This window comes from Saimiri boliviensis, chromosome 10 (genome assembly GCF_048565385.1).
Source record: "Saimiri boliviensis isolate mSaiBol1 chromosome 10, mSaiBol1.pri, whole genome shotgun sequence".
In the NCBI taxonomy this organism is placed as follows: Eukaryota; Metazoa; Chordata; class Mammalia; order Primates; family Cebidae; genus Saimiri; species Saimiri boliviensis.
Genome location: NC_133458.1, coordinates 64,041,481 through 64,061,155, shown reverse-complemented (window position 1 = coordinate 64,061,155; position 19,675 = coordinate 64,041,481). Strand labels below are relative to the sequence as shown.

Sequence of the window (19,675 nt, the reverse complement as noted above, 5' to 3'; positions counted from 1 at the left end):
ATATTTTTCAAAGAAATAGAAAAATAAATCCTAAAATTTATATAGAAACACAAAGACCCAGAATAGACAAAGCTATCCCAAGCAAAAGGAACAAAACTGGAGGAATCACATTTCCTGACTTAAAGTTATGTGACAGAGCTATCGTAATCAAAATACCATGGTACTGGCATAAAAAGAGACATATAGACCAATGGAACCGAATAGAGAATGCAGATATAAATCTACAAATCTACAGTAAACTCATTTTAGACAAAGGTTCTGAGAATGCATATTGGGGAAAAGTCTTCAATAAATGGTGCTGGGAAAACTGGTTACCCATATGCAGAAGAATGAAACTAGACCCCTCTCTCTCACTGTATACAAAAATCAAATCAAAAGGGATTAAAGACTTAAATCTAAAACCTGAAAGTATGAAATTGTTAAAATAAAACATTCTAGAAACTCTCTGGGACATTGGACTGGGCAAGGATTTCTTGACTGACATCCCTTAAGCACAGGGAACCAAAGCCAAAATGGACAAGTGGAATCACATCAAGTTAAAAAGTTTCTGTACTGCAAAGTAATCAACAAAGTGAAGAGATAACCCACAGAATAGGAGAAAATATTTGCAGACTACTCACCTGACAAGGGATTAATAAGCAGAATACATAAGGAACTCAAACAACTCATTAGGAAAAAAGCTAATCAGTCAACTTAAAATTGGACAAAAGATCAGAATAGATATTTTTCAAAAGAAGACCTACAGATGGCAAACAGTATATGGCAAAAGATTTTCAACATCATTAGTCATCAGATAAATGTAAATCAAAAGTACAATGATATATTATTTCACTCTGGTTAAAATGGCTTAAATCCAAAAGACAAGCAATAATGAATGCTGGTGAGGGTGTGGAGAAAAGTGAACTCTCATATACTGCTGGTGGGAATGTAAATTAGTACAGCCACCATGAACAAAAGTATAGAGGTTTCTCACAAAACTTAAAATTAAACTACCCTATGATCCAGCTATCCCACAGCTATATATATACCCCAAAAGAAAGGAAATCAGTATACTGAAGAGATATCTGCACTCCAATGTTTATTGCAGCACTATTCACAATAGCCAAGACTTGGAAGCAACAGACAAATGAATAAAGGAAATGTGGTAAATATACACAAGGGGCTACTATTTATCCATAAAAAGAATGAGATCCTGTCATTTGCAGAAACATGGATGGAACTGGAAGACACCATGTTAAGTGAAAAAAGCCAGGCACAAAAAGACAAACTTTGCTCATTTTCACTTATTTGTGAAAACTAAACATTAACAACAGTGAAACTTATGGAGTAAAATAATGGTTACCAGAGGCCAGGGAGGGTGGTGAGGGTGGGGGGCAGTTAGTGGGCATGGTTAATGGGTACAAAAATATAGTTAGATAGAATAAATAAGATACAGTATTTAATCACACAACAGGGTGACTACAATCAACAATAATTTATTGCACATTTACAAATAACTAAAGAATATAATTGGATTGTTTGCAATGCAAAAAAATTAATGCTTGAAGTGATGGATACCCTATTTATGCTGATGTGATTAGTACATACTGTGTGCCTGTATCAAGATATCTCATGTAGCCCATAATATATACACCTAGTATACACTCAAAAAATTAAAAATTTTAAAAATGAAATCCATCAGAATAAGATCATTGAAAATATCTACTATCAATAAAGCCAAAAATATAAATAACATTTGAAAAAAGATAATCAACAATTAAGAATACATCTTCTTCTCAAGATGGAACATTTATTAAAAAATAACTATAAACTAGGTGCTTAAGTCTTACAAATTTCTACAAAATCTCCCATACAAACCAAATTCTAACTATAACTCAATTAACACAGAAGTAAATATGAAAAGGTAAAATCTCCTATTTTCAGAAACATAAAAAACTTCCAAATTACTCATAAAACAAAGAAATGATCAGAAAAAGTAGAAATTACTTAAAAATGAGTATTAATGAAAATATTACATTACTCAAACATAAACACAGTGAAAGCAATAGTTAGATAAAAATATGAAAATTAATCTGCTGAGTCCAACATAAATATAATACAGCCCAAGAAGATATAACAGAGAAAACAATAATGCTATTAATATACATAAATGATCAGCAAATCCATATGTTATTTATTTGAAGGACTCATAAAATTGACAAATCTCTGGCAATATTGGTTAAGAAAGAAAAAAAATTAATGATCATAAAATAAAAACAAAGAACTAAAAAACTTTTAGACTACATCTCTTTAGGGAGCTTTAATTTTAAAAACCATTCAGCTGAATTTATCTATTTTAAGTATCACATAAAAGGAAATATTACAATTAAATAGAGATTTAAAAATTAAGAGTAGGCCAGGTGCAGTGGCTCATGCCTGTGATCCCAGCACTTTGGGAGGGTGAGGTGGATTCATCACAAGGTCAGGACTTCAAGACCAGACTGGCCAATATGGTGAAGCCCTGTTTCTACTAAAAAACACAAAAATTAGCTTGGCATGGTGGCTCATGCCTGTAATCCCAGCTACTTGGGAAGCTGAGATAGGAGAATTGTTTCAACAAGGACCCGGGAGGTAGAGGTTATAGTGAGCCGATACTGCACCACTGCATTCCAGCCTGGGCTACAGAGTGAGACTATATCTCAAAAAAAAAAAAAAAAAGAGTATATAGGATAGAAGACATTGACAACTTTAAAGAAAATACAGAATAGAACAATATCAAAGAAATCAACAACATGAACAGATCTGAAAGCATAAAGAAAGTGAATTAGTAGCTGAAGTGCATGTATACACACACAGTCACTCACACTCACTATTTGACGCAGAGAGTTTTTACTGGTAACTTCTACATAATAGATGATGATTCCAAGCTTATGCAAAATTCTTCCAAAGAATTTAAAAAAGATAAAACGCCTGCAATGCATTTTTTGAGGCTAGGATAACCTTGACAACAAAACCCAAACAAGTACAAAACAGACTAATTTTACTCATAAACACAGAACCCAAACTTCTAAAATGTTATCAAACCTAAACCCTAAATCTGGCAAAGTAGATTAAAACAATATATGAGGCTCAAGTTGTATTTATCCTAAGAATATTTAGGTGATTTAATATTAGAAAAATAATTGATGTACTTCTTCACATTAAAAAAATAAAGGCAACTTCTGGGATAGAACAAAATTAAGTAGATGTATTTTCCTCCTGCTAAATACAATAAAAACTCTGGATATTTTATGAAAACAAACGTTAAAAGATTCTGAAGGTAGAGATAAAAAGGAAGACTGGCTAGAAACCTCAGAACCCAAAAACTGACACAGCAGTAAGTTCCCTGGGTTTCTTTTCACCTCTTATATCCCAGACTATGTGCTAGACAAATTAGCAAACTGTATTTATATTATAAACACAGGAACAACAGACTTCCCTTATCCTTCCCCGCTTGAGTGTTCTGAAGTATGTTTTACGGTGGAGAAAAAAATTACAACACTGTCTAATGTGTTCGTATATGTATGTAGAGAAAATATTTTTTAAAACAACTATGTTATACACATAGGATAGGTTAAAGGGACATAAAAAAAGATAAGGTTTTTAAACTTCACACTGGAAAATAATACTAGCAGACTATGATGTTATGTATCTATAACATAATACTGTAACCACTATAAAATCTATACAAAGAGATACATTAAAAAACAATATAAATAAAAATGAAATTCTAAAAAATGTTCAAATAGCCCCCAGAAGATAGAAAAAAGATAACAGAGAAACCAACAACAGAGGAAAACAAACAGAAAACTAAAAGTAAAATGGAAAACCTAATGAAATTACCCACATTCTTGTTTATTGTATCTCTTCTTCCTTCCTGTTATTTCAAAGTTTTTTTGTTGTTGTTATTGTTTTTTTGTTTTGAGACAGGGTCTCATTCTGCTGCTCGGGCTGGATTGCAGTGGCATGATGGCACAATCACAGCTCACTGCAGCCTCAACCTCCTGGGCTTAAGAGATACTCCCATCTCAGTTGCCCAAATAGCTGGGACCCACAGGCTAATATCACCATGCCTGGTTAGTTTTTTCTAGAGACAGGGTTTTGCCATGTTTCCCAGGCTGGTCTTGAACTACTGAGCTCAAGTGATCTGCTTGCCTTGGCCTCCCAGCCTAAAGTTCTTTCTATTATCATTTCCCTTCTGCTTAATGAATGATCTTTAACCATTATTTCAGTTTCATATGTTTTTCAGCACAGTATTTCCACTTTGATCTTCTTCGTATCTTCCATTTCTTTACTGTGGATTTCTACTTTTAAATTTGCTTCTCACATGTATTGCTCAATGTATTTAATCATGGACGCTTTAAAATCTTTGTCAGCAATTCTAATACCTCTGTCATTTCAGTGTTGGCTTCTATTGACTATCTTTTGTTATATAATCTGAGATCTTCCTGGTTCTTGGTATGACAAATGAGTTTCAATGGAAATCTAGACATGTTCATATTATGTTATGAGACTCTGGATCTTATTTAAACCTACTTGTTTAATTAGCTTTTTGGGACACTGCTCCAGCAGGGGAAGGTGGGAGCAGGACACTGCTTCATTACTGCCAAGTGGAGGATGCCATTCAAGTTTCCCGATTGGCTTCCATTGACACCCAACAAGAGCACTCTCATTACCATTATGTGGGAGTTGGAGACTAGGCTTTCCACCTGGTTTCATTCTTAAGGCTGGCCTCCTTAAATATTGGGTGACAATGAAAGATATAACTCTCTAACAAGTCTCTTCTGACCCCACCCCAACATGGCCAGGAAGCAGGGCATTATTTTGGACGAAGATGGCAGCCTAGGTTCCCTAGTGTGGTGTTTTATCAACATGGTGGGAAGGGGGAAGTTGGGGAAGAGTAAAGAGATAATTTTCGACCAGCCAAGAGGGAAAAAATCGTAGCTCTTCTGGCCTTCTCTGATACTACCCTAATGGTGGTACTGGGACACACTGTTACAGCTTTAGGAGAGTAGAATTCTAAGCTTCCCATTCAGCCTTTTTTTTTTTTTAGAGTAAGTGATACATTTTGGTGATATTTGGTTAAAGTACAGCAGATAGTGCTGAAAAGTTTTCTGTCTTGCTATTTGGTTCCTTCTCTGGTACTTTGGCTAGAAAGAACAGTATCTTGCTGAGAGGTTTTCATTGTCAACATGCAGTCTGGGATATATAAGGCAAAAAGTAAATCCAGACAACACACTACTGTGCTATATCTAAGGTCCTAGTGTCCTTAACCAGTCTCTCTTCTACTCTCTTTCAGTCTTCTTATGTTTGTTTTATGTAAAATGCCCAGGGTTTATTATTGTACTTAGTGAAAGAAATAGGGAAATTTACTTGATGTTCATCTTCTCAGGGGTAGAAGTCTTCCTAAATTGTATTTAACTGAATCTTTATATCCTTTAACCAACATCTCTCTGATCCCTCTCCCTGTAGCACATGGTAACCACCATTCTACTGTCTACTTCTATGAGGTCAACTTTTTTAGATGCCATACATACATAAGGAAGTCATGCAGTATTTGTCTTTATGTGTCTGGTTTATTTCACTCAACATAATGTCTTCTGGGTCAACCATGTTGTCACATGACAGGATTTTTTTTCCTTTTAAAGGCTGAATAGCATTGTTTACATATGCAACATTTGTTTTTTTATTGACTCATCAGTAGATGGACAATAAGGTTGATTCCTTATCTTGGCTAGTGTGAATAATCCTGCAATGAGCATGTGGAGTAGAGATAACTCTTCAAGACACTGATTTCATTTCCTTTGGCTATACACCTAGAAGTGGGATAGCTGGTTTACATGGCAATTCTGTTTTTATTTTTCTTTAATCACATAGAAGACTAATGGTAGTTCTATTTTTGATTTTTTTAGGAACTCCATACTGTTTTCTCTAATGGCTGTTCTAAATTTACATTCCTACACCAAGTGTGCAAGTGTTCTCTTTTCTCCACGTCTTCTCCAGCATTTGTTATCTTTTGGCTATTTGATAATATGCATTCTAACAGGTATAAGGGGATGTCTTGCTATGGTTTTAATGTTCATTTATTTGCTCTGCAGTGATTTTGAGCACCTTTCCATATACATATTGGCCATTTGCATAACTTCTTTTGGGAATGTCTATTCTGGTTCTTTGCCTAAATCAGGCTATTTATTTTCTTACTTTGTTTGAGTTCTTAATAAATTTTGGATATTAGCCCCTTATTAGATATATGGTTTTTGGATATTAGCCCCTTATCAGGTGAAAGGTATACTTGATATACCTTATCAAGTATATCCCTTTTTATAAATTCTTTCTTTACTCTGATGATGTAATTTAGTTTGATGTAATTCCACTTGTTTATTTTTCTTTTGTTGCCTATGATTTTGCTGTCAAATTCAAAAATGTCATCACCCAGACCAATGTCATGGAGCTTTTTCCCTATGTTTTCTTCTAGTAATGTTACAGTTGTAGTAGGTATATCTTACATTTAAGTCTCTAATGCATTTTGAGTTGATTTTCTTCTATGGTGTGAGGAATCTAATTTCATTTTTCTACATGTGGCTAACCAGTTGTCTCAACACTATTTATTAAAGAGACCGTCCTTCCCCTAGTGTGTGTTTTAGCACCTTTGTTGAAAATTAAATGCAGTCATTTTAACAAGGCCATTCAGAACAACTTCATTTATTCAAAAGCTCTTCTGAGAGGATCTCTGCTTAACTGCACCAAGGATCTCTCTGCCAGTGATGGCTCTTCTGTGGTTGTAGAAGGACAGTCTAAATGCCTCCAGGCTAACCCATTCCAGTTGCCCAGCATTCAGAGCACCTAGTGCATACAAGATCCAGGAGCACCTGCTGAAGTCAGGGTGGGTTTGCTTTAGGATTTTCCCCATGTAACTAAAATAGGCTTCCTCCTCTTGTTTCTCCACCTCTTCTTCCCGGTGGCTGAGTTGGCCATTAATGGATTCGATTGTTTAGAAATAATTCTGAAGGTGTGTAATCTATATTTTGCTGAGGCACAACTCAGGAGATGACAGACTGCTGTGCAGGAGGCATCCACTTACATAGTAATGAGTCTGCCCAACCACTTGGTATGAAAATCTCAACATAGCCTTATTGTTCGTTTGCTATTGATAGTTTTCTAGTGATAGTTTTTGTGAGACAATCAAAAGCTAAATGGTATACCAGATGAAGGGAATTAGGTTTTAAAGTAAAATTCTTATGAACATCAAGGTACATCGGAGTCTATTGCATTCCATATGCTGTTTAGTCAGGCATTATTTATAAATTTATGCATAGAATTATGATCACATAATACAGTATCTGATAATATATCAAAATACTTCCATATCCTTTGCTTTTACAAAAATTTATTTTCTTATAAAAGGTAATGTTAATGGCAGAAAATTTTGGAAACACAGAATGGCAAAAATGAGACAAAAATAACCCATTTAAAATGCAAAACAACCAACTGTTAATAGAAAAAGCATTAGTAATTTTAGGAACCCCATTTTAAATTGCTGAGGGATAACTGAATCATGTTTCTTTCTTCCACATAATTTAAATTCAACCCTTTGCTCTGGGCCAGCTGTACTGCTCAACTCATTTAAATGCTTATACTAAAACCTGGATGCTTTCAGCATCAAAAAGTACAGAATAGAATAAATCTTTAGATTACACCTGAGATTCTCATGTTACCAAAGCAGGTTATTATTACTGATGTGAAACTATATCATTAAGATTGTAAAGATAATAAAAACTTAAGTGAAAATATCTGATGATCAAATTTCCTTTAGGAAGACAAGATAATGGGATTAACATGATGAAGTTATTACTTATTGTTACTAAGATTTACACTATATAATACTTCTTGATTTTCAGCACTATATAATACAACTTGATTTTAACTTAAAAATATATTTTTAAGTTAAAAAATCTAAAATTCAGAGAGAATATAGCTCCCATGTTCTCCTTTAAATTGTTAAGTGAATTATAATTCTAATGTATACTTTTTAAGAAAATCAAATCCAAGCATGTCTTTTACATACCTCTTTTTTAACCTACTATCTGCTAAAACATTTTCAAAGATACCTACATTTAAGAAAGTATATGCTAAACAAATAAACATAATACCTGGAATGCTTCTTTGTAAATTGATTAAAATACTATCTAGTAACCTTTGGGATGGGCTTCCTTTCAATTTAAAATTTTATTTTAATTACTTATGGAAAGTCACTTTTCTCCTTGTATGTGGCAATTAACACAACATTTTCAATGCATCCGAGAAATAGGTGTAAATCTGTGAACTGAGATTCTTTTCTAGTGACAAAGGCCAAAATATTTGAAATTCTGATATCAGGTTTATGTTTCTCACATCGTAGAATGTTAACTATATAAATCACACAGACTGTATGATTTCTAAAATTTCAAGCTTATTATAAAGACAGCTGGTAGGAGAAAAATAGTATATTAATGGTATTACCTTTTAGCCGGTGGCTTAAAATCTGTTCCAAAATAGCTGCAAAATTGTTAAATTCAGGAGAAGAATCGTCAATTGTCTCAAAGCAAGACCGATCAATCAGGGTCTTCACAGAAAACCTATGAAAAAAAGATTATTGTTGCTTTTAGGCAGAGTTGATTCATTCCCTAAGTATGAAAAATATGGGAGGAAGGCAATTTGGGGAAGAATTATAAAAATATTTTATAAGATTACAAATTCTAAAAACCCCATTTATTCAAATTGACTCTGTAAATAGAAATTTTTACACAAAGAGAACTCTTTTTATTTACATATTTCCTACCTCCTCTGGTCAGAATGTTTAACTTCACATGTTGATACCTAATCCCTAGTGCATTACTATTAAGGGTTAGAGCCTTTGGGAGGTGATTAGATCATGAGGGCAGAGCTTTCAAGTACAGATTTAGTACTCTCATAAAAGAGGCCTGAGAGAGCTTGCTTGCCTCTTCTGGCATGTAAGGACACACAGGAGGTGTCATCTATGCAGAATGGGCTCTCACCAGACACCCAATCTGATGGACTTCCCGACCTCCGAACTGTGAGCAATAAATTTCTGTTGTTTGTAAGTTACCCGGTTTAAGGTAATTTGTTAAAGCAGGCTAAAAGAAGTAAGAGAGTATCTGTTGACAAAACTAAGGCTTAGATTATTGTTCCCATTGCCATTAAAATAAAAATGTAACCTAACTAAATTAAGTACAAAATACTCAAAAACAATACTACTACTTGTAAGAAATTTGAACTTCAGACTCAAATGCTTTTGAGAGTTTTTGAGCACAAAATAGAATAAAATATGTTGTGAGCATTCATGAGAAGTATATATCTGTATTAGTCTGTTCTCACATACCCAAGACTGAGCAATTTATAAAGGAAAGAGGTTTAATTGACTCACAGTTCCACATGGCTGGGGAGGCTTTACAATCATGGCAGAAGATGAAGGAAGAGTAAGGCTTGTCTTACATGGCACCAGGCAAAAAAGCATATGCAGAGGAACTTCCCTTTGAAACTATCAAATCTTGTAAGACTTATTCATTACAAGAATAGCATGGGAAAGGCCCACCCCCATGATTCAATTACCTACCACTGGGTCCCTCCCAAGATACATGGGAATTATGGGAGCTACAATTCAAGATGAGATTTGGATGGGTTCACAGATAAACCATTTCAACATCAGAGTTTTTATGAGCTTATAAACAGGAAAACCTGCAAATCTGTAAAGTGTGCTATAGTTTTCCTTATCAGAATGTCCTTTGTCTCTATTTTTGACTGTCAAAAATCAATGTATTTTTCAAGTCTCAACTACTCAAATGTCACCTCTTCAATGGAGAATTCGCCACCTGCATATACCCAGCACAAACTAACATTTTATTTGTATTTATTCCCCTTAAGAGACAATTCCAATTTATCTTACTGCTATCATTTGTGTTGTCTATGTCTGTCTTATCAGATCACAAATCTTTCAAGACAGAAACATGCTTTCTGAAGTTTGTATCTCCCTCAGCACCTAGGACAATGCCTTGAACATTGTACTTAGTAGGTACCTGTTGATTTATCTGTAAGCTCTATTTTGAAAGAATGGCAAATAAATGTTTAAATGTCCTTTCATGGCAAGACCCAACCTATAGTTTATGAGTTTTAACATGCATAGATTCTTATAACCATCATCAAAATCAGCATACAAAACAGTCTGTCACCTCAAACAACTCCCTCATGCTCTTTTAGTCACATCCTATAAAGAATGGTATATGAATGCCTAAGACAGTGGGGAATCAACAAGATAAGAGGAGCTGTTAAATAATTAGAAATAAAAACTATAAAGGAAATAAAAGAATACAAACTGTTTTTAGGTTTTTGTCTTGATAGTTATGCTATTCAATCAGGACAGAAAAGACAGGAGACAGGCATAAAGTGAAATATAGAAAGATTTGTTTATATAGGTTATATCTAGTATTTATCATACTAGAAATTAAACTAAAAGATTTTAAATACAGGCAGTCCTCACTTAGCACAGTGACGCAGGACCATAATAGTAACTCTGCAAGAAACCATGCAAAATAATCTTTACAATTAGTGAAACAATTATAATTGTCCTGTGGCCTTTATAAATTTTTGTAAAAACATTAAAACCTTTCTTACTGCCAGTTATAATATATAGGGGAATAAAAAATAGTAAAACATTTATTTAGTACACTGTACTTTATAACATTAAAAAACATTGAGAATTCAAGTGTTTATTTCTTTGTAAGAAACCTATGAAGAGTAGTCTGAACAATGCTTGCCTCATTCTTCTCATTGTATAACTTAAGATACAGAGTAAGCCTCTTTTTTGTGTTCTGACAAACTGCCATATTTCTTGAACCAGCTTCCAACATGTTTTCCCTTTACACTTCCAGTACTGTGAAATACCTCTGAGAAGCCTTTTAATGTGAAGTGCTCTGTTAGCATCACTTCCTCTGGGACATTTTCATCCTTTCTGCCGCAAGCACTTTCCTCATTTTTATATCAACATTTGCCTCTATTAAGTTCCCTTGACTGCATATCTTAAACAGAAGAAATGTGCACATTCCCATGAATAACGACTTCTTCTGTTAATTCCATTTATATTCATGCAAATCTCATTTTGAGCATTATCATTTTTCACATATTTTCTGTACTTTCATCTCTGCAAGTTGGTCAGTTCACTCTTTTTGATTATCCGCTTTCAGATGCATAGGAACCAGACATTGAAAGAAGTGTTATTATTGGTGTGTGATTATAATGTGTATTTGTTAGTTATGTTGTTGCTTGTGGACTAAAGAGCTGGTGGCAAAATGTATACTTTATACAACTACTGACAGCTGAATTACAGTGGTAATTCAAATTGAAACCATGTTATTGTAGGAGTGATGTTATTTAACTAAATTATGAAATACCAGAACGATGAAAAGGACTGCCTGTATTTACTAATTATACACAAAACAAATTTATCACATGTTGCGTAAAAATATATTTTTATGAAAATTATATTTTCCAAAAGAAAAATGTAGCAAGAATAGCATTGTTTACGTGTTTGCAAATATCTTTAATGTGTTTAATAGAAGACAATTAGATTCTATTACTGCTTTCGCATTCAAGTTCTTATTATACCACCCATTATGTAGCTTCTAGAAAACTCCAGCATACACTTGTTAGAGAATGAAAATTTTTAATAAAAAAGACAAAGAAAACAACAACAACAAAAGAGAATGAGAATTTTAAAAGGCAAATAATGTCTTAGAATTATTAAGAAAATAATTTTAACCTTGTGGACCTCTAAAAGCATCTGGGTGCAGAGTACACTTTCAAAAATGCCACCCTATGGCATTCTTGTTGTGTAATGAAATAACTCTCCTATGAAACTAGAATGATACAAATTATATACCATTATATATCTTTGAGATAATTGAGAGCATCATCGCTCAAATAATTTTCACTCTTGGATCAGATGAATAACCCTGATTGGGAAATGCTGAGATAGATTAATATTTGACTACATAGTCTTATCTACAACAGCAACTGGAGCTCAGTGGAATAAGTTATCACGCAATGACAGGAAATAACATATACAAAGTAATACTGATAAAGTTCGTTTCTTGTACCTAAAGGATAGTAAAGTTAGACAAATGCCAGATGTAACACATAATAAATGGATAGAAACAGAAAGATAAAGAGAAACCAGATTTAAAAGGGACTTGAAAGCTTTTATTTCCTATGTCCATTTCAGCGACAATGCATGAGAATAATGCTGCCAATCCTTGGCAAACTTTTAATATGAATAAATAAATACAATGTGTAGGAAAAGGAAATGAAAAATATTTCTAAAATGAATAAACACAAAGCACACAATCTCCATGTCTCTCTTTAACCTGAATAGAAGGAAATTTCTAAATGTTTTTCTCTAATCTTCATTCAGTAGAATGGAATAAGAAAGCTAACTCTGCAACCACATTCCTCAAGGAAGGAATAACCTACTGCTTTTAAATATTACACCATTTAAGATAGTATGTCCATAAAATAAACTGAAATTTATATTTGAGAACAAAACTAACAAAGTGCTTAATTCACACAAAAAAAATCTAGGTTAGAACTCAGTTTCCACCTTTAACAGTCTGATAAGATTTTAGTCACTATTATGAATAACACTAAATTACCCAACAAATTATTTACTTTGTAAAATGTAGTGGGAAGAAAAAGCCATGGCTATTAGCACATGTATTTTTGTATCATCAAGAGACATATACGGATCAATCAGTAGTCAACAAAATACACAAACATTTTCTACATTACCGGTAGATTATATTACTAAGGAAGATACCATCTGCATGATGAAAACATAAGATGGCAAATCTCAGAGCACTAAATTACTATAAACTCAACACCTGACTAAAAAGTAAAACAAAAGCAAAGTGCAAATATCCCAAAGCATATATCCTTAGACACCATTTCTATGATTTTCAAGCAAAAAGACATTTAAGGGCGAGAAAGCATTATAAAAATTTCTATCATATCTAAGTCAGTAATGAAGAAAAATAATGTTCTCCAGCTTTGCTTCATTGTACTTATCCTGCTCTCCTCCTTCTAACACAACCCAAAATTTCAGAAGACAAATCAGTCCCTTAAAGTCTATGCTTCACTTTCAGCTAACCAACTCTTCCCACTCAACACTCACTTCTCTAAAATCATATAGCTAGTCATGAGTATATGCCAAAATAATGAGAATATGTCCTCCATAATACAGTAGCTAAGATGTGCTATAAAAATCAAATCTGTAAAAAGAATTTTAATATATCTAAGAAATATCACACAGATGCTGAGCTATTTCCTGATAATGATGACATTAATATTAGTCATCTATTTCCTGAAAAGGACTGATTTTTAAATAATGAAATGACAATTTGATAAATGCCTAAAAATATCAAATCAAATCTAAGTAAAGCCTTTACATAAGAATTAAAAATCAAAAGTTTACATAAAAGAGATTTAAATTAAGATTTTGAAATGCTGTTTTGGAAATGTCTCTATTTAAAAAGATTCTCTTTTCCACCTTCAAAGTCCAAGGAAATTTTTGTTAGCTTAGAAATAAGAAAGAATGATTGTGACTAAAACCTTACCACCTAAGAAGGCATGAACTACTTTTTTCCCTTTGTCAACATAGCAAGAGAAACGAGGTAGTTACCAAAACTATGTTTAAAAGATACTAATTACACCCATATTACATTAATTCCCTCCATAGTTCACAGACTTGTAACATAATTTTAAATAAAAATAATTAAAAAATTTTTAATGCGAGGACAAAAAATTTTCTTAAATGTCTATAGTTTTTATTGAAAAGAAATTATTTTTATAGTAAAAATTCACCTTAATACTTAATGTTCTGCATTTATAATATATGTATATCCATATATACACAGAGAGAATAAGTTGGAAAAATGTTATATTCATATTCCTTTTCAACAAGCATCTATTATTTGTTCGTTTATCAAATATGCTTCAGAAAAAAATAAATGTTCAAATACTATAGGTTTTCTTTCCTATACTATGTTACTTCCCTTTACATGGAATTATATCTGATGATAACTAAAGTACATAAAAACACCTAGAATCATCACATTTGAAAACTTAAAAGGGCTCACAAAGGTTAAAGTCATTAATAAAAACGATATTTTTAATAGAACGTAAGTATTCAAAATATGAGACAGAGAATTCTCCACTATTTCACACCAAATTTACAATATTACTTATTATATGCCATTGCTGCTAGTAGTTGCTAACAAAGGGGTGAGGCAACTATCCTCTGCCATTAAAATAATAGTCAACATCAATGATCAACAAGAGATGGCTTCCAAGAGATACAACATAATCCACACCAAACATAATATAAGCAGTGACTGTAGGTGATAATAAGCACAATACCCAGAGACATCTGTTCACTGGAAGACCTATTTCCTCTCTTATATTTTACATCAGAAACACAAGAGAATTTTTCAGAATCAACAATTTGCAGGTCCAGGCATGGTGGCTCACATCTGTAATCTCAGCACTTTGGGAGGCCAAGGCAGGTGGATCACCTGAGGTCAGGAGTTTGAGACCATCCTGGCCAACACGGTGAAACCCCATCTCTACTAAAAATACAGAGGTTAGCCAGGTGTGGTGGCACATGCCTGTAGTCCCAGCTACTTGGAATGCTGAGGCAGGAGAATCACTTGAACCTAGGAGGCAGATGTTGCAGGGAGCTGAGATAGTGCCACCATACTCCAGCCTGGGAGAAAGAATGGGAAAACAAAAACAAAAACAATTTGCCTCCTTTTTTCAAATATTATGCAAGTTAAGAATTCTCAAATATCATGTGTATTTTCCTCTTTATTTTCTAATATAATTTTAATCTATTTAAAAGATTTTATAATGAGAAAAAATACCTTTCACATACCCGTTAAGCAGGGGTCTACAGACTGTCGTCCACAGGCCTAATCCAACTAATTGCCTGTTTTTGTAAATAAACTTTTATTGGAACCAAAAAAGTCCCAACCATTGTCCCTGAAATTTGTACCCTGAAACATGAAACTTTCTTTGTGATACTTAATGCCTCAAAAAATTTTACCCAATGTAAAAATCAACTTAAAAATAAAGGAAGAAAGCAGGGCCAGGTGTGGTGGCTCAAACCTGTAATCCCAACACTTTGCAAAGTCAAGACCACAGGATAGCTTGAGGTCAGGAGTTTGAGCAACAAAGCGAGACCCCCATCTCTATAAAGAAATTTAAAAGTTAGCCAGATTTGATGGAAAGAGACTGTTATTCTAAGCAACTTTGAAGTCTGAGGCAAGAGGATAACTTGAGCCACGGAATTCCAGGTTACAGTGGGCTATGGTCATGCAGCCTGTGTAACAGAGCAAGACCCTGTCTCTAAAAAAAGAAAATTTTAAAAATTAAAGAGACAGATGTGTATTTAAAATATTTTCTCCATCTGTACTGTCAAAAATTATTTTAAAAGAGAATTGTTAATCTAGACACTTAAGAATGGAAATACTATATTATTAACATGTTTTATTGCTATATAAGCAGACTGATGACAGCGATTGCCCAACATAAAAATTAATGTTAGAAGCTCAATCTTAAAAACTGACAAAATTTTCTAAAAAGATTCATCTAAAATTAGTAAGCTATCAAGCCAAAAACACTTCCCATCTTAAAATAAATTGGTTCAATCTCATATCAAAGAACTCCCAATTAAAATTATTTTATTAAAGAACACTTTATATACTTGGATCACATATCCCTTGGGAATCCAACTGTTCTTTATCCAAGGGCAGATGAAAATATTCAAATAGATTACTTTAACATAAGTGAGCTTGCTAGTAAGCTAGACATTCAAAGCAACAAAAGAATAATATGAAGAACAGAAAAAAAATATAACATTCAATCTTTATGGTTTATCAACACTAGAATGCTAAGAAAATAAAAGTTCCCAGTTTCTGTCTATGATTCCAATGCAAACACACACATGAACTAGATTCAGTTGAACTGTATCACAGCTAATCAAAACAGCATAATATTAAAAAAAAAAACCCATAGGTTTTGAAACCAGATATATTTGGGTTTCAATTATGGCAATGTTAGCCTTAACTATAAAATAAATCTAATTTAAATAAAAATTTGTGGTAAAGGCTGAATCTAATATTTTTCCTCCAAAAGTATATTGTCCATGTATAAATAAAATAAATATATTTTCTTATCATGTTAGATATAGATGTTTTGTGGTTGGTTTATTAAAATTTTAAATCGTTTTTAATATTAATTTTGAGATTAGACCTGAAATACAACAGAAGATTTGTTTTTATAAATACTAAGATTTAAAAATCACAAAATCTAATGTTAAATATGAATCTTTGGAGGATATTGCCTTCCTAACCTCTTCTAAAGACAATCACCATCACTGGAGATAACAGACAATAAGTCATTTTACTTAGCTAAAACAACAAAATGTTTGTATTACATCCATTTCCTATCTTTTATAAAATATTTTTAAAACAATATACATTTTGGAGGACTTTTTTGGAATGTGCATTCTAGTGTCAGAGTGAGAGAGGAGGGCAGGGAAGAAGAGCTCTTTTCATTTAGTACACATTCAGCTGTCAGCCTGCTTTTGGTAAACAGTAGTTACTGTGATTATTTACTGTGTCCCCAAAATCAAAGCACATTTGTTGTTTTGGCTTGCTGGAGGAAGGGTGCTAGAAAATAAACCAAAACTAAGTTGAAAACCCTGAAAGGCCAGGAGCAAACTCTAGGACTAACCACAGTTAAAACTCAGCCTGGATTCAACACAGTCCCTGACTGGATGAAAGCAATCAGCTACTACTCTGTCTTCTGGAGGAAAATGAATACTAGTAAAGCAAAGTGGGCATTAACCTACACTATTGGCCATGAGTACTAGTAAGCTGTTGATCATATCCTTCTAAAATTGAGTTTACTTTACTGTGGTCTTTTTCTATTTTATACTACATTTTCATGAATACTTTGACACATAAGGGTGAGCATGATAGTACTAAGAGAACAACAAAATATTAAAGAAAGAACTTAATATTATGTGACATTCAATAACATCCTGGATGTGACAAAAGATAGGAATACATGACAAAGAAAGGAGTAAGAGAAAAAACAGATCATAAAAGTAGATATAAAGATCATTCAAAATTCTAAATTAATAAGAACTTTAAGATAAATGTGATTAATATGTTCAAAAGACTAGAGGAAACAAAGGACATAGGTGAAAATATAGGTTTTCAAAATCAGAGGGTTAGAGTCTATTTAAAAAGAATCAAATAAAAATTCTAGAACTACCTGAAATTAAAAACCCATTCAATGGATTAAACAGTAGAAATAGACACAGCGTAATTAATGAACTAGAAAAGAAGTCAACAGAAAACATACAAGCTGAAGCATAAAGAGAAACAAGAATAGAAACCATGGGTAAGAATATCAATGAAGTGAAGCTTGGTAAAGTTTAACATAATGTAATTGCAGTGTAAGAAGATAATGGGGACACATATGGTGCCTCATGCCTGTTATCCCAGTGCTTTCAGAGGATGATGCAGGAAGACTGCCTGAGGCCAGCAGTTCAAGACCAGCCTGGGCAACACAGCGAGATCCCATATGTACAATTTTTTTTTTAATTAGCTGGGTGTGGTGGTGCATGTCTGCAGTCCTAGCTACTCAGAGGCTGAGGTTCACTGCAACCCAGGATTTCAGGGATGGAGTGAGCTATTGCACTCCAGCCTGGGCAACACAGCAAGACCTCATCTCTAAAAAATAAAAAGTAAAAAGAAGATAATAACTGGCCGGGCGCGGTGGCTCAAGCCTGTAATCCCAGCACTTTGGGAGGCCGAGGCGGGTGGATCACGAGGTCAAGAGATCGAGACCATCCTGGTGAACATGGTGAAACCCCGTCTCTACTAAAAATACAAAAAACTAGCTGGGCGTGGTGGCACATGCCTGTAATCCCAGCTACTCAGGAGGCTGAGGCAGGAGAATTGCCTGAACCCAGGAGACGGAGGTTGCGGTGAGCCGAGATTGCGCCATTGCACTCCAGTCTGGGTAACAAGAGCGAAACTCCGTCTCAAAAAAAAAAAAAAGAAAAGAAAGATAATAACCAAACTTTATCCAAAACCAATGAAGCAAAAATGGAAAGAGTAAATATGTGGATAAACATAAACGTGTATTTCCTAAATATCTATTGAAAAATATGGTAATAATGTTGTAAGATTTAAAAAAATATATATGTATATATATACACACACACGCATACATATATATATATGTAAGTATGTTTTAGGCTGAGGGGGAATAAATGGTTCTAACACTATTGGAGAAGCAGTAAAAGTTAAAATTTGCATTAGACTGTAACAAATCAAGGATAACTGCCAAAAGAATAGAAATATGTATAAGCATATTAAAATAAGTGGACTATATGACTAACAAGTTCACAGGTAAAAAACTGAAATCATGGAATAAATGAAACTATAAAAATGTTAATATTTAAGATGGTAAGAAAAGAGAAAAAAGCAAACAATGAACAGTAAGATATCTATAACTCCAAATATAATAGTAATAACATTAATTAAAATGGGCTAAATACTCTAACTAAAAGACTAAAATTGTTAGACTAGATAAAATGCAAAATTCAATCCTATCTTACCTACAAGGACACTCTAAATATAAGACCCCAGAAAGAGAAAACGTGAAAGTAAAAGATGGAAAAAGAGACATCATATGAACATTAATTAAAAGAAAGCTATTATAACTATATTAATAGCAGATAAAACAGACTTTAAAGCAGTAGAATTGCTAGAGATAATGAGGGACATTTCAGGATGACAAATAAATCAAACTACTAGGAAGAGATCACAATTCTAAATCTCCATAAAACTAGTAATAAAACAAAATATTTATAGTAAAAATGGCAAAACTAAAAGGAGAAACAGACAAATCCACAGTCATAAATGTAGACTTTAACACATCTCTCTCAATACCAGATAGTATACAAAAAAAAAAAAGTAAGACTACAGAGGATATGAACAAGGCAATTAAAACACTAGACTTAACTGACATATAAAAATCATGCAATCGACAATCACAGAATACACATTATTTCCAAATGGATATAAAATATATGTTGAAATTAACCATATACTGCATCATAAAGCAAGCATCAACAAATTTCAAAAGCTTGAATCTTTCAAAATATGTTCTCTGCACAATAGGTTAGAAATCTACAAATAAAAGATAACTAAAAAACCTTCAACTGTTTGAAAGTTAAACAACAGAGTTTTAAATAATATGAGTCAACAAAAAAATTAATAAAGTCATAACACAAGTCAACACAGAAAATTAACAAAGTCAATTTGTTCTTCGCTGGTTCTTTGAAAAAGTTGATAAAATTTATACATGCCAAGCAAAATAAATGGGGAAAATGGAGATTATAGTACTAAGAAAGAAAAATGAGAAATTAGTACAGATCTTTCAAACAATAAAAAGACATTAAGAGGATATTATGAAAAGTAGGCTTTTCTTAAACCTATAAATTTAACAATATAAATGAAATAGGTATATTCCT

General features: G+C 33.1%; 1 protein-coding gene across 4 annotated transcripts in view; it reads right to left on the bottom strand.

Moving 5' to 3' along the window:
* The window catches only part of RUNDC3B (RUN domain containing 3B), a 170,641-nt gene that overhangs the window by 141,199 nt on the left and 9,767 nt on the right, over positions 1-19,675 (bottom strand). For all 4 annotated transcript variants that reach the window (XM_074379359.1, XM_003921167.4, XM_003921168.4 and 1 more), the window contains exon 2: positions 8,518-8,633. In XM_074379359.1, the coding sequence (XP_074235460.1) occupies positions 8,518-8,633 (116 nt within the window). The remainder of the gene's footprint in view (positions 1-8,517; positions 8,634-19,675) is intronic.